This window comes from Sparus aurata, chromosome 8 (genome assembly GCF_900880675.1).
Source record: "Sparus aurata chromosome 8, fSpaAur1.1, whole genome shotgun sequence".
NCBI classification, from domain to species: domain Eukaryota; kingdom Metazoa; phylum Chordata; class Actinopteri; order Spariformes; family Sparidae; genus Sparus; species Sparus aurata.
In genome coordinates, this window is record NC_044194.1 from 8,233,103 (window position 1) to 8,248,544 (window position 15,442).

The window sequence follows — 15,442 nt, forward strand, 5'->3', positions numbered from 1 at the left end:
TAATGTAATCGCTGTATGCTTGAACACCGTGTAACACCAGTAACACTTATAACACAGCAAGCCTGGTGAGTCAGACACCTCCAGATCCAGGTGGGGGTATTGCACCACGCAGGATTACTCAGTAAACCAGATAACTTCTAAAATAGCGTGCAACAAAGTCTCCAAACATTTGCCAATAAAATGCAGTAATCTGTACTTATCACTAACTGAAACCTATATTCAAGTTTCCCTTTTCTTTCATCGTCTTAATTTGTTTGTATTTTCAGTTGTTCATCACTCAAAAAAATAGCAAAAAGTAATTTAATGACTTGAATCACAATGCACATGTGAGTGTTGTTGAACAACTAGCAAGCTACTGCAAGTTGTAGTTAAAATATTTGCTCAATTACTTATCGGTGATCAGGGTAATTGGTTACCAGTGTTTCCGCATATCTGACATCCAGTCCGAACTTCCTCAAACAGAACTTCTCCTCAGAAGTTTTCTGTGTTTTTATGCCTGTGTGTGTATTCAACTGCTGTCGTCAGCAGGCTGTAATCCCTCTGAGCCTTCCCTGTGCGTGCGCGCTTACGTGTGTGTATGTTTGTGTTAGTCCATTTTTTTTCCCAGTTTGGAAAAACGCCGGGCTGCATGTTTATGTGTGTCTGTGTGTGTGTGTATGAGAGATGTTCGGCGGCATGCTCTTTGATACAGAGAGAGTTTTAGAAATGCAATTTCCTCCCTTTCTGTGTATTGGTGTATTCATGTTGGGTTTATTAGAATATGAAAGTGTTGCGCCGCAGTGCCGGGGTTAGCCTCTCCCTCTGTCCGCTCTCGCTCCCTCGCTTTTTCCTTGCGCTCGTTCTTTTGGCCTCGGCGGTCTCTCTGGCTGGCTCATGCATTAGAGATGAGGGGCTGGAGAGAAGAGGGAGACCAACGCCAGGGGAGACCAACAGCTTACACCAGGAAACTCGCCATTATAAACAGGATCAACACGTCTTGCATATCAGACACTTTCAAGTGTGTGTGTGGGTGTGTGTGTGTGTGTGTGGGTAAGTGGGAGGGGATGTAGTAATGAGGAATAGACTAGTGTGTGCTTTAAAGTTATATATGCTCTTTTTTTATAATATTGTCTTACTTTTTACTTCTGGGTTTGAACCTGGGTTAAGAGGACAGTCTTCCCTCTCAGCTCTGCACCGTCTGACACGAACCACATGCAGTCATCATCATCATCATCATCATCATCACCATCACCACTGTCATCATCATCATCACCACTGTCATTATGATTATCAACACCTTGCAGTGAATATGAGATTGCAGGATGACAGAGTGGGAGAGGGAGGGAGTGTTGAGCTGTGCGGAGAGAGGAAGCCTTTCTGTTTTATAAAGTACTTGTTGATGACTCTTCAAACTATTCTGCCAGGTCCCATGTAAGTGTGGGCTTGTGTATGTACGCTGATACAAATGAGAGCTCTTTATTCTGGCTCCTTACCCTCCCCCCTGCCTGTCTCTCTTTGCTCACTCACTTTCAGTAACTTTTGTGTGTCCTCCCTGTTCATTGACTTGTTTGATAATGCCAGGGGAAGAGTTGAGTCTCTGTTCTTGGTAGGTGCTCCAGACAGAAGGGCCGCTTGTTCGAGGTCTTCCCCCTGGAGAGCAGAGGGGGAGCGTATATAGGCGCATAAAGGCAGGCTCGCCCCTGGGGCCGGTTCTCTGTTTTCCCGTCAGCAGGCTTGGATGAGGTCAGCTCTGGGGTGATGTGCACGGTGGCACAGCCTGGATCTGGAAGAGCCAAAACAACATCTTCTCTGACTTTCTGTTTTCATTGAATCTTAATATGAAGACATAAAAAGGAGTGTCCAACATGGATCTTCAGGATACAAATCAAGGCCAATCGATACTTCTTCTAAAATGAACAGAATTGCAAAACAAAAAACAAAAAACATTTTGTTCTTATTTTTTTTACACCATCTATCTAAAAATATTCGTTTATAACACTTTAAAATGACCCTAATGTGCAGTGTTAAAAACCCATGAATGGAGCAACACAAATGATTGTTTCAGTGAAAATATCCACTCTAGAGTGTGCACACATCGTAAGTGATATGAATGCAGCTTTAGGTAGTAAAATGATTATTTTGTCTTTTTTCAGCAATTCTTCTCAGATACAAAATGCATCTCAAGCGCATTTTAACCTCTGAATGTTGTTTATATTTGGTTTGAAGAGAAGCATCAAAAGTATTTTATTGAAACTCCATAATTGTCAGGGATAATAGCGCTTAAGAACTGTATAGGTGACCATCAACGGACAGATGTGATACAGGCCGTGTTTTGTTCTTTCTTCCAAACATATCTAAACTTAACATTATTAAGTTCAATATAGGCCTACTGTAGGCCAAGACCACAGCTGTAGTAATGAGTGAAATTGAAATTTCAGATCAGACTGCGTATCAGCAGATTCTCACTACTGAATTGACCTTGATTGAGATCGGGGCCAAAAAGCATGATTTAACTCTACATCACTATTCTAATACTATGAAGCTCCATCTAGTGGTGCGTTGAAGAGTCCCCAAAATCATAGGACATTATCGAAATACTGCAGAATTTAAAATTCAAATGTTTAAACTGATACTGAAAAGTGATTCAATGCCAGTTTTGTCTTCCCGGTAATATTTGTGTTGCAGCCTGTTATGTTGTCATGTTCATCCACGTGCACATATCTCATGCATGATTAGCTATAGCACAACTCAAACTGTGATGGCGAGATTGTAAGCGGAGGCAAAATAAAAGGTTCAAAAACACTTACAAACGTAGCTATAAATGGGAAGCATGAATTTTTCAAGCAGCCCTTTTGAAACTGAAGTTGACGGCTGAGAACTGAGCATGAGTGCTAGCGGCTGCTTAAGCAGTGCAGCTAAAGTGTCCACAGCACCTGCTAATATTAGCAGCAAATGGCGCAAAACACTGAGCTGAATAGAGTAGGCCTGCACTGCTGTATTTTCATGCAGGTCATAGTGGGTTACTTGGAGGGTCCTGTCTTTTCTGAGGTGGTACACAGTGCAAAAAGTTTGACAAACACGGTTTTAACAGATACGAACATGGGATGTGGAGAGATCTGCAGTTCTGTTTTTATGACATTGGTTGTCTGCGTGCGCAGTCTGTGCCCTCATACTTTAAAACACTGGATTGGTGACCAACTTTCCTTTATGTAGACCCTTGTGGGTGTAAAACCTAAAAGTTCAGCTTTCATTGTTGATTGATAGCGAAATAAACACAAAAACAAACTATTTTTCTATTCCATTTTTGCTTGTTACATTTTTTTGACTCTGCGTCCTGTTGATGGTGGAGATCTGCTGTATTCCTCCTGTTTTAAATCTGCTGATAGTTAGATTCAGATCCACTTTTTTGTCTTTACAGTGACTTCCACCTTTAGAATCTCTCAGAAATCACTTATCTTTTTCTTATGGCTGACCTCTCGCAGACAGTATGGGGTGGTCCCTCCACTGCCTCCCCACCCCACTGGCCAGGGGCTAATGTTCACGAGGCCTCCATCCAGACAGGGGCACTCCTCTAGCCTCTGACCCCTGCCTCCCCCCTCCCTCACCTGGGTCAACCCGCAGAGGACAGGGCCTGGGAGAAGATTAATGGAACTCACTGCTGGAGCAGGTGTGTGTGTGTGTGTATGTGTGTGTGTGTATGTGTGCGTGCATGTGTGTGTGCGCATGAGAGAGCAAGTGAGAGGAAATTGCACAGGCCGGTGTGTGACGGAGAGACTTTATATTTGAAATGGAAACAAAGTTATTTACTTGCAGGGAGTAACGAGACAAATCAGTATGAATGTTTGGATTCATATTTTTGAATTCAAAGCGCTGCATTGATTAGTGATTAGTGATTTTGTCGAGAGGAAAGAACGTTTTTCGTGTCATTTTTTGTCTTCTTCAGGTAATAAGTATAACCAGGTGATTATGCAGCCCCACGTGGCACAAACCCCTATACTCTCTCTCTCTCTCTCTCTCTCTCTCTCTCTCTTCCCCCCCCCCCCGTCTCTCTCTCTTCCTGTGTGTGTGAAGAGTGCTGTTTCAGCAAGGTCTTCTGTTCATTCTCAAGGTGTCCTCCGCGCCGGGCTCTTTTCTGAAGGCCCTTTTAATGGATTGGCCTGATATACCTTCCAAATGGAGCACTTTGAGCGTTAATTCGCTTTCTGATAAAGATCCCCCCTTTTTACCTTCCCTTTCTATAAGTCTTCTCCCCGATATGAAGTACACAAGGAAGGGCAGATGAGCACAAAATCCTCTCTCTGTGTCAGGCCGGGTGGGAAAATGGACTCGGGTGAAAAAGAATCAATTGGATCCCCATTCATGTGTTAGTGGGGTGGAATGAGGAGAGTGTATTGTGGAGAATGGCTGGAGGTTGTCTCTCCAGCAGCCCCCCCTCCCTTCTTTCTGCCTCCACAAACTGGCCCAGTGTCTGGGGGGGAAATTGGAGCCTTTCTGTCGGCTTTGTGGCGACAGCAGGGGTTATCGGCGGGATCTGGCCATTGGCAGGTATAGCTGTCAAAGCTGTCACTACCTCTGAACTCAGGAGCATGCCTGCACACATGCAGTATGTGCACACACAGACAGGAACATGCACACACACACACGCACACACACACACACACACACACACACACACACACACACACACACAGTCTGTACACCTGCGGTACACAGACACAAACAAACCGAAACATGCGCACACACACATGCAAACGGCATCTAAATTATGGAAGTATGCTCTATAAGATAAGCGGTACATTTTTGGACAACCTATTACAGCTCCAAAGCTCATTCAGGCTGTTAACCCTTAACGCCCCATGCTGCATTTTGGCTGTTCCCCAAAAGAGCACAATGGAGGTGGTTTGACCTGTTTGCCCACTCAAGTGTGACAGTATTGTGCCGTATTTGCAGCCGGACTTGAAAAACTTCTTTTGCTCAAACTACAAATTAAACATCATGTCTCTACACAAGTGCTTACACGGTCAGATTCTTATGAATAACTTCCCACCCGCCTTCATTACCCATCTCTGCAGGAAAGAACTCTATGTCTACTGGCCCCTCTGATGCAACGTGGTGAGCTAGAAGCCTCTGACTCTTCAAACACTTTCTCTTGCGCCCCGATTATTTATTTATTTTTTCTGTCACTGAGTGAGCGGGAGCGGCGCTCTGAGCGGTTTGTGTTTCTTTGTTCATCACTGGAAATAGAGGGTGGGAGTAAAGCCCCTTTTAGTCATTCTGGTTGGTAGTTTATTTGTTTGATCAGTTCGCTATATTGTGTTTTCTGCGTGTGTGCGAGGGAGAGAGAGAGTGAGCTCTCCCACTCAGAGAGAGAGAAAAGAGAGAGTAAACTCATGTTTACAGTCTTGTCCCAGCGGATGAGGGCTCCCTGCGGTTCAGCCCAATTATGAGCGGAGAAATTAAAGCAGCCCAAAACATATGCACATCTTGGCTCCGGAGAGGAAGAGAAAGAGAGAGCAGGAAGAGTGGAGGAAGAGGGCGAAAAGTGCAGAGCACAGGACCCAGTGGGCTCTCACTTGGACCATTTGGCAAACACACTAATTAACACTCCCTCTCAAGCGCACGCACGCACGCACGCACACACACACACACATGCGCGCGCGCACACACACACACGAAGAGGCTTTGTCGCATTTTTCAGCGGGTTGACTTTAATTCAAATAATTCCTTTTCCATTCGTTTCATTATTAAGTGCGCTTTGACTTCTTCATTATCATATTTGCTCTCTGTCGACGGCACCAGCATTAGTCTCATTTGTGGCAGAGTTGATTCCGTCTTCTCTTCTCTCCTCCCCCCCCCCCCCTCTGCTCGGCCCGGTCCTCCCCTCTCCACCTCCTCCTTCTCCTCCTCAGCGAGACAGTGAAAGACAGAGACAGAGAGCTAATCCAACACCATGTTTGATGCATTTTTAAACAGCTCTGGACTTTTTCAAGTTTCCAGCCAACAGAAGATCTCATCTGCTATAATTTAATCAGCGGGTGGAATCACACTGCATATTTAAGCAACATTAAATATCTCCCGTTCTCCCTCTCCGGCCACTTAACTGAAAACAGGAAAAAAAAAGGGATTTTATTTTATTTCCTGCGTATTTCCCCCCATTTACACTCTTTCATCTGGCACTTAAAAGAGGCAGTGATTTGTCAAGTAATTACCATCTCTTTTCCGGAAAGAGAGAATGTTCAAGTGCTGTTAGAAGAGTCGTGGTTGTTCTGGCACGTGGCTGAAGAAGGACTTTAAAAGCAGTGTGTGTGTTCTGAGGTCAGGAAGCTGCTTTCACACACCATATCCAATCCGTTTAACGCATAACGCAGTTAAATCATATGTAACTCTCGTGTTATTTATTCTCCATTAAATGACCCGTGTGTTGAGTCACAGCCGTTATCTGATTATTTGTAAACTGCGGGTCTATCTTTTAGCGTCTTCTCATGCCTGTGCGTGTGCGCGTGTGTGTTTGCAGAAGGCTTTTGTCGGAGATGCTCTCCTGTTTTGCCCATCACAGCTTTTTTTTTTTTCCTGTAACATAAATATAAAAAAAAAATGAATATTTATCAGCGGTCCAGGGCTGTGTGCTGTGGGATAGGGAGAGTGGAGAGTCGGCTGTCTGTGTGGATGAGAGGAAGGACCGGGGGAATTGATTTTTGACCAAATGTGTTTTGGATTTAATTCAGCTGCTGCATTTTTTTCCCTCCGCTGCTCTATTTGCATAGAAATCATCTGAGGTGAGTGAATTTTAGAGGACAGCCAAGTTGTGAGGGGGCCACGGTCCGTCCATTGTGCGTCCGGGACTTAGTGTGTGTGTGTTTGTTGACAATACATGCATGTGTCTTAAACTCTGTGTTCGCATCACTGTGTGCGTGTATAGTGGGCTCTCACCTACACTGTTACACGTGCAGCCCATGTGAAGGCAGCACTCAGTGTAAGACCAGTGCTCTGACTCTCCCTCTCACACACACACACACACACACGGACACACACACACACACACACACACACACACACACACGGACACACACGCACACACACAACAGATCGTCACAGTTCCCTTTTACACTCGGCTCTGAAGGGGAGCATTCTGATGACAGTCAATAGCCCAGACAACAGCGCTCTGTCAATATTTAGACAGTACTGTAGTGTTGTAAAATGAACCAATACACAACGGATGAGGCTCCTCGCTGGATTAATGATGCCTGACTGACTGGCTGCTGCAGACGCGAGTGGAGATGAAGATGTTATTTACCCCTGTCTCACTCTCTCCCTCTCCTTCTCTCTGTCTCGCCCCCCTCTCTTTCGCACCTTCCTTCATTTGGAGGCTGCTCTTGTGTAGTTCCGCGGAGATCGATAAGTCTATGTTCAGTTGAAGAGGAATCTGATTCCAATAGAATAACGCTGGGCTTTGTTCACTTCACATTTGTGCCTCTCGCCGCCGTCTCAGTCACTGCAGAGGCTCGCAGCTGTTGCTGATAATCAACACGAATCATGGGGGATTGTAAGTGAACGCCTCGCACACTCAAATGATGATTTGGATTTTTCACCTCAAAGTCACTCTTTGGTTTGTGTCCCCCCTCTGCTCTGGTGACGTAACATCGGCCCTTGTATGACTTTTTCCAAATGGGCATTAGAATCACCACGCTGCCATCGTCTGTAATGGAATGTGACGATTAGCGCTCTCGTCGCTAGGCTAATGGGCCTGACTCCTGTGTTCCAGCCTGTGGGAGGTGCATTGTGGGATAGCCTGAATGATAGCTGGTGCAGAGCGGATGGGTGTGAAGACGGGGCTAAGCGCCTCTCCCCTCCTTTTAGCGTCTCCTGTCTTTTTGCTCATTTCTCATGGAGGAGCGCCGACTGTTAGAGAACAAAAAACCCCTGTGTTTCTAAATGTCAGCTCCTTCTGCTGGCCCGTGGGATTGTGCTCTAACTGGTGTCTTAGAGAGGCAGATGGGAGTAAAATCTAGCCCCGGGAGGTACATGTAAGCACCGCTCTTTGCAGACCAAAAAAATGTCCATGACTGATAGAAACAGTGTAGTCTCCGTCCGTACACAGATAGATCAGACGGAGGGGGGAAAGGTCAAAGGGAACAGGAGCGAGATTGTGTCAAATGTCATGTTTTGGAAAACGCCTCATGCCTGCACTTTGGATGCTGTTGTGACTGGAAGCTTTTTAATAAATCAACTCCCCACCTGTCTACTTCAAACACGAGCGAACCAAGAACAACATGGTCCGTGCACGTCTGCCCACAGTCATCCAGCTCTTTGATTGCCACTTTGGTTGGCTTCAGCGCCTCTTGACAGAGGTGGTTAGGCCCCTGCCCCACCACTATCTCCCAGCTCCATACACCAGCTTCACTGGAACAGATTAAATGAACACAATGATTCTTTAATCAGATAACCCACGCTCCGAATAGATTAACCTTCCTAAAGCAGGTCCTCTTCCCTCTCTCTTCGTCTCCTCTCCTCCTTCCTCCTCAACCAGAGAGAGAATGGAGGTCCACAAACTTTAATCTTCATTACCTGCTTTGATTTCTCTGCTAAAGGAAGAAATGCATAATTTACATCCTTTGAAGTAGCTCCACTATTACTGACAACATGTTACCTTTAATCTTAAGAGCCCCGGAACATTAAATATTTAGTCATTTACCGAACAAAGGAGGACCGAGGCGATGCCTTCCTACCTCTTTGACTTTCACTGTCATGTGCACTCAATGTCCCCAGTAAGAAGCAATTAATTTTGGGGGGAGAAACAGCTTTTACTGAAGTGCAGGTAACTTTAAGTTATTTTCACACTTTTACCTTGTTATTCTATCCTGCTGAAAAAAAAGAGCTTTAAAGTAAAGTGCTACCGTTAGCAGAACTGGGTATGGGTGACCGGAAGGCTAACAAGTTAGTGTCAGTCTGTCTGACTGTCTGTGCGTCTGTCTGATTTGTCACTATGAGGCCCATCCTGCTCGGTCTTGTCTATCCTTTCAGCAGTAGTGGATTTAGTAGTAATACCTCTGATCCGTGGTGGTAATTTCTTTTTTTTCCGCTTGTTGTCCCATAAAGCTGCACAAAATCCACTATGTGCTCTTGTAGTGTTGTCTAAGAGTGCTTGTGCGCGTACATCTGCATGACAGCTGGTGTGTGCACACGTACACATCTGTATGTGTGCGCAAAAAATGTCCCCTGGTGTACACACACACACACACTCACACATGTGCAGGTGTGTGTGTGTGTGTGTGTGTGTATGTGTGCCCTACTTGGGTCTCTTCCAGGAAGTGTATCCATCTCTCCATGAGCTTTGCTTGAGTGAGTGAGCAAAGATAAAACAAAGATATTTTAATTTTTTTTACTCCGGTGCATTTGGGTAGACACTTTTTTACATGCAGTCATTAGTGACAAGATGGAAAATAGTAACTTTTTTTTAACAAATGTCTTCAGTGGTTTTTGTTATTTTTCATCCTTCCAGTCCACGGTGGATGCTTTGATAGCCCCCCTCATCTTTCAACGGAGGAACGGAGCGACTGCACTTGCAGTTTGTTTTCTAATTCCTCATTGGGCTCTCTGAAGGAAAATTAGACAATTACCCAGACTCATAATGTTGTTCCACCCTCCAACTCCCCCCCTCCCCCCCTCCCTCTTTCCTCATCTCCTCCCCCTCTCCGCCTTTTATGATTAATTACTCTGTGAACATCATATGCCGGTTGAACAGAAACATAAGTGTGGGACTACGTAATTGTGTGTCTCTGTTAATGAGTGTTGATACACGCTTACAGTACTTGCTCAGTCCCTCTCCGTTGTCTTTGTCTCCCTCCCTCTTACACACGTATACCCATACGTGTGTATTCACACACACACAGGCCTGTGGTATAGATTACCATAGTAATAGCCGCTGAGTAGCTTAGGCCTGGTGACTGATGATCTTATGGAGCACCCCTGTCTGCCACTTGGTCAGTGAAATTAATATCCACTCCAGTCTAAGCCGCACTCCGACTCTTGAAGTCGCTGGTAGGAATTGTAAGATGTAGCCCAAGGCTACGATCTACCTAACTTCCCCTCTGAGCTCTGAGCTCCAGCAGGCACCGGAGACACCGCTGCGACTAAAGTCATTAAGATATACAGTCGGTCCGCCTCCTTTCTCTCACTGTCTTTCTGCCTTCGCTTCCCTTCCTCGCTCGCTCCTTCAAACATCTCCATGAGGGCCTGCAGGAATAGAAACGCTCTATTGATCAGAATAAACAGTGGAATAATCTTTAGTAATCAGCCCGGGCCCCGGCTTTATTAACAATTGATGTGGTCGGAGTGGAGATCAAGAGAAGCGCGGCTGAGATGGACTGCTGCGTATGTTTATGTGTGTATGTTTGCTTGAACTACACGAGTACGGTTTGCGCGTATATGTGTGTGTGTGTTTGCGTTTTTTTCTCTTATGTGTGTCTTGACAATTCAGTCACCCGGTCCATCTCCATCTATAGGTCCCTGTCTCTGGGCCCCATTAATTTTTAAACACTTGCTCTCCTGGAGTCCACCCTGCACTCTGTGCCTTTTGAAATACAGAAGAAACACAAATTGTCACATGGAAACATATAATCTGAAGTGTGCATGCACAATTATTTAGACATTTGGATACAACTTTTAACCGACATAGCTAGATAAATAAGGCGGGAGACTTGTGGAAGTATCCGAAAGCCCAGACAGCCTGTTGTTGCCTTTCTCTCTCATTAGCATCGTACTTGAACTTGACATTTCACCGGCTCATTTTTCAGTATCAAGCCTTTTGTCTTTTTTGCTCATAGCACATCACACTTTGTCTCATTGTTAAGCACGTATGTGTGTTTGTGTGCAGGCGGGCCTGTGTGCAACCACCCCTGGGCAGGGCATTTTTCTCCTTTCAATACGACATTGATTTCCTGTATGACTTCATCAGACTAATACCCGCTTTGCCTCCTTCTACACTTGCGCACTCTCCCTCTCTCTCTCTCCCTCTCTCTTACACACACACACACACACACACACACACACACACACACACACACACACACACACAGATACACACACAGATGCCCATAATGCCAGCGTTTCCTCCCAGCAATCAGTCAAGGCAGCTTGTCTTCGGATCAATGGCCTCTATGAGCAGACTTCAACACTGGAAATGGAAAATGGACCATTCAGAGAGGCTCAACATATAACATAATGAGCAGTTACGCTGTCGCTCTGGAGAGAGCACCGTGAAGAAAACTTGACACGCCCAGATTTCTGATCAGATTATATGTGTCCTTATTTGACATTATTTGTGTTGCTTTGCCCTGTTTGAATTCTCTCTGCGTGATATCAAAACAGCCCACGTAATCTCCGGTGATATCTCACTGCAAAGACCTTTTAACAAGGCAGATTCCCCTCAAAATAATGTACGACTGCACAGAGCTATAAAGGAGCCCGCCGTAAACCTCCGCTGTGTGTCCACAAAGCCGAAGAGAACCGGTCACCAGATCAAGGTTTTTGGGCTGTTTAATAGTCTGTTTATTAACCGTGCGAACGCCTCTCTGCATGACATGTCCTCATATGTGCGCAGACAGCCAGTAATACTTCCCGCTTTGGTAGCACAGCCCATACTCTCTGCGATAATACACTCAGTGATCCCTATCAGCAGTACATGAGGTGTCAGACAGAGAAGAAAAAGGAGGGGAGATTGGACAGAGAGAGAGAAAGCTAGTTATCCTCATGCTAACATGCAGATTAGAGCCCTGCTGGCTTCACTACATGTAATTGAAGTCGGGCGCTTATCTGTGGAGTCAATGGACAATACAAGTTCCCCCAACATTGCCCGGATGTTTTGAATGGAAGGAATATCTTTTAAATGGCAGTGCATGCACAGGTACGTGCAGGGATATGTGTGTGTGTGTGTGTGTGTGTGTGTGTGGAGTAAATGTTAGAGCATGGTGCAGTTTGTGCCTTGGAGTGTGTCTTACCTGACAGTGATGTAAGGATGAATGTAAGCTGGGAGAACTCAGGAGGAGACCAAGTAGTGTCAGGTGTCAGGAGTTATGAAAGAGAGGGATACCTGGTGGGCTCCCTCGGGCTCACAGTGACAGGATACCACAGCATCACGGCGTTATCACATTGTTTGTTTCAAGCCTCTGTGTTATTACAGCGGGCGTGGAGGGAACACTTGTGGGATCAGGCCCAAAAGCCCCTTCAGGAATAGCCCTCATTTCTCTGCCTCTCTGATCCCTGTTTGTACACAGCTCTCAGATGTGTTCTCTCCCACAGTCCCGGCGCCTACACATTGGTCTCCCCCTTTATGTCTGCCTTTCTGTTTCACTCAGACTGCTTCTTTGTCAGCAGACCTCCATCACTCTCCACAAGCCAGGCCACGTGTCTCCGCTTTTAAGTTTCCACTACTCTCCGCACAAATCATCTTACTGGCGAAGAGCCAAAGACGAGATAAAGAGATTACAGTGTAAGATAAAAGAAAGAGGAAGAACTGAAGTTTTTTTTTTTTTTTTACCCTGTGAATAGAGTAGAATACAATAAAATACTAGTTGTGATTTAAAGTGAATTTCTGGTAAAATGCGTTTTTCTCCCTCACAACATCTGTTTTGGAGATTGGGGAAAGCCAGACTTGATCCAAATCACAAATCCACCTCACCAGGCCTGAAGCTATGCACCTGTAGTTCTTTGAGGAACTACTGGCAGCTAGTTTGGATGTGACAACCAGCGAGGGAAGGGACTGTTCATTTGTAAACAAAAATGGTGGCTCCCGAGAGGCTAGCGCAGATGCTGCTATAGCATCAGATGTATCAGATCTGGACCTCTCAGCAAAATGTCTGATGTTAAAGTGTCTATAAACTACTTGTCCTTCATTATATCATTTGTTGAACTGTGCACTTGTTCAAACTAAGAGAAATCCACAGGTTTCTTAAAGTAATGCTACGTTTTATGTGGTAGCCTGTTGCTTCTTCCCTGATAGGGTAGTTGGCAAATGCGACTTAACTAAATGCGAATATAGATAGATTTTCATCAGGAGTGGTTGTTGATTAATGGTGTATACATCAACTGTGACGCGTGTTTGACAGCTGGAACGTTTGTGTTTATTTGCATTGTTGTTACCCATTCAGTGTTTATCTGCCAGAATAATTTACTGTACACTTACTATGAATGATAGAGAGTAACAGCACACACCGAGGTTGTGCGTGTCTGTGTGGTTAAATTCAGGACAACATTCAGTACTCACCAAAGACTCTGGCTGCAGCCTGCAGTCAGGTTGATAAACAGGACACATCGCTCTGCAAGAGATAGAGTTTGTTGCTAGAGAGCCCCCCGGTGGCACGTACATATTGTACATTTAAGGCTGTACATTTGAAAGTGCCCTCTGGAATTTTCCTCTAAACAAACAAAAGCTACGTTCACATTCAGTATTTCTTACCAAAACACATTGTTTGTATCCTTGAGGTCTAAAAACTGTGTTTCTTGACCTTCCTCGAATACATTTTCCCCCTTTGAGAGCACATTACTGCGTTTTTTCCCCGACGTTACCACTACTTGTTGTCGATAAGCTGAATAGCCTGAAGCCAACACAGGGAATGTGTACTGAGTCAGCCATGTGCGTGTTCATGTTCTTTGCGCACAAACCAAACAATACTCATTAAAACACAACTCCAGAGCGCGACTTGTGGTCATAAACTCCCCTCCCACTAACATTGTAAAGCTCTCATTGTAGAAGGAAAAATGTGACCGCCATGGGTCTGACACACAGTCGCTTTTTATTTGTATGTATTTTTTTTTTTTGTGAGTTTCAGACAAAAGCAGATCCACATCTTTCTCCACATATTCCACGGTAGACTCTTTGACCCGGGGCTGCAGTGTGCGCAGAGTGTACATCGGCCCTTTATGACGCTGCCTGTGTTTCTGCCTATAAGTTCAAGCTGTAAAAGTTTATCCCCTTTATGTACTTTAACAGCCTTTAATATCAGCTCATAAACTAGCACCAAACAGGCCATGGAGGCCCTCTACCCCATCAGATAGATAACACACTGATGAATGCTCTGCCAATTAAGGGTTCCACATCTCCCAGCACTCAACTGGGAGGAGCGGCGAGGGTGGGGGTGGGTTTGTAAACATGCAAACACTTGAGTGTGAGCATTGGCAGCAAATACTCAGAAAACCCATGAGGACTTTTCCTCTGAGGTAAAATAACCCTCTGTGTGTGTGTGTGTGTGTGTGTTAGAATGTGTGCGCAAAACCAGACAGTGTTTATGTGTGGCGTGTGCGCGTCCCAGCGGAGTGTGTATTCTCTGCTGTCTCTGTCTCCTGCCTGGCTGTGACGCAGAGGGAGGATGTGATGGAAATCTCCCTCTATTTAAATCCACCGCTGGCACATCAAAGCCTGCTGCTGCTGCTGGAATAACAGAAATAATTAGACACAAACGCCTCATTTACATAAAAATGTTAATTAATCTCCTCTCCCTTAGCCCAGTCAGGCTGAGCTGGCCCCGTGTACTGTAGATCTGTCTGTGTGATCCGTGCGTGTGGAGACAGAAGTAGTGCGTTTTGGTCAGTCATGAATGAGGAGTTCAGAGGCTTTAACTGAAGCGTTCGCCCCCTCTCTTCTCTGTCTTTTTCTCTTCGTTTGTGTCATTCAACTCTCAGCCAACCCTCATAGCAGCTCCTCCATGTAGGGCCATGTGTGTGAACACAGCTGGACCGCCCGCACGTCTGATCCGACTAAAGGGCCTTTTTCCAGTCGTCCAAAATGTTTGATCTGATTCCCTCCGTCTGTATTTTAGAAGACGAGCTTTTCACCGCGTTAACACAAACGCTCGCACTGTTTATTTGGAACTAACACTGCAGATGAATGCGACTGTTTGTTGGGCGTCTGCTTGTGTGTATATTTGTGTCTTAACATCCGTCCTGCTGTTGTGAGGATGAAATTTGAGATTTGGCGTGACGCTGTTTGAGCGTTTATGTATTTGAGCAGATGTTTGGATGGTGTTTCAGTACTTTGAGTGTTTGCACTCTGCTAGTTTTGTGCTGTAGTCCTTTTTTACTTGTATGTTTCATCTCTCCTCCATTTATTACTTTATATTTGATCTCTTACTTTATGAGATTGTACAAATAAGTTTTACTTAAAGTGCAGCAGTGCTGTCGCAAAGACAAATGGATCGCTTTCTGTTCTCCTCAGAGTAAGAACCACCAACAACATGAGGCACAATGTGAGTTTATTCATTAAGTTAATGTGTAACGGATATTTGAAAGCAGATAGAAATGGTGCCGGGCTGCCAGCCTGACTAGAATAGCAAAAGTGAGGTTTATAGGTAACCAATATACACTCTGATGGTGTCATTGTACTATAGTTTTTGTGCAATCAACACTAACTTCATAACAATGACTTAATGCAAAAACTTCTTGTCTATTGCCAGTTTAAATCTAAACACTG

At 45.0% G+C, this 15,442-nt stretch overlaps 1 protein-coding gene across 2 annotated transcripts in view; it reads left to right on the forward strand.

Annotated features, from left to right (window-relative positions):
* The window catches only part of wwox (WW domain containing oxidoreductase), a 138,084-nt gene that overhangs the window by 74,822 nt on the left and 47,820 nt on the right, over nt 1-15,442 (forward strand). The window contains exon 9 of one of the 2 annotated variants that reach the window (XM_030426105.1): nt 3,462-3,569. The exons of the other annotated variant lie outside the window; for it this stretch is intronic. Within the exon in view, the coding sequence (XP_030281965.1) occupies nt 3,462-3,554 (93 nt within the window). The 3' untranslated portion in view covers nt 3,555-3,569. Of the gene's footprint in view, nt 1-3,461; nt 3,570-15,442 lie in introns of those variants that run through there. 2 annotated transcript variants of the gene reach the window in all.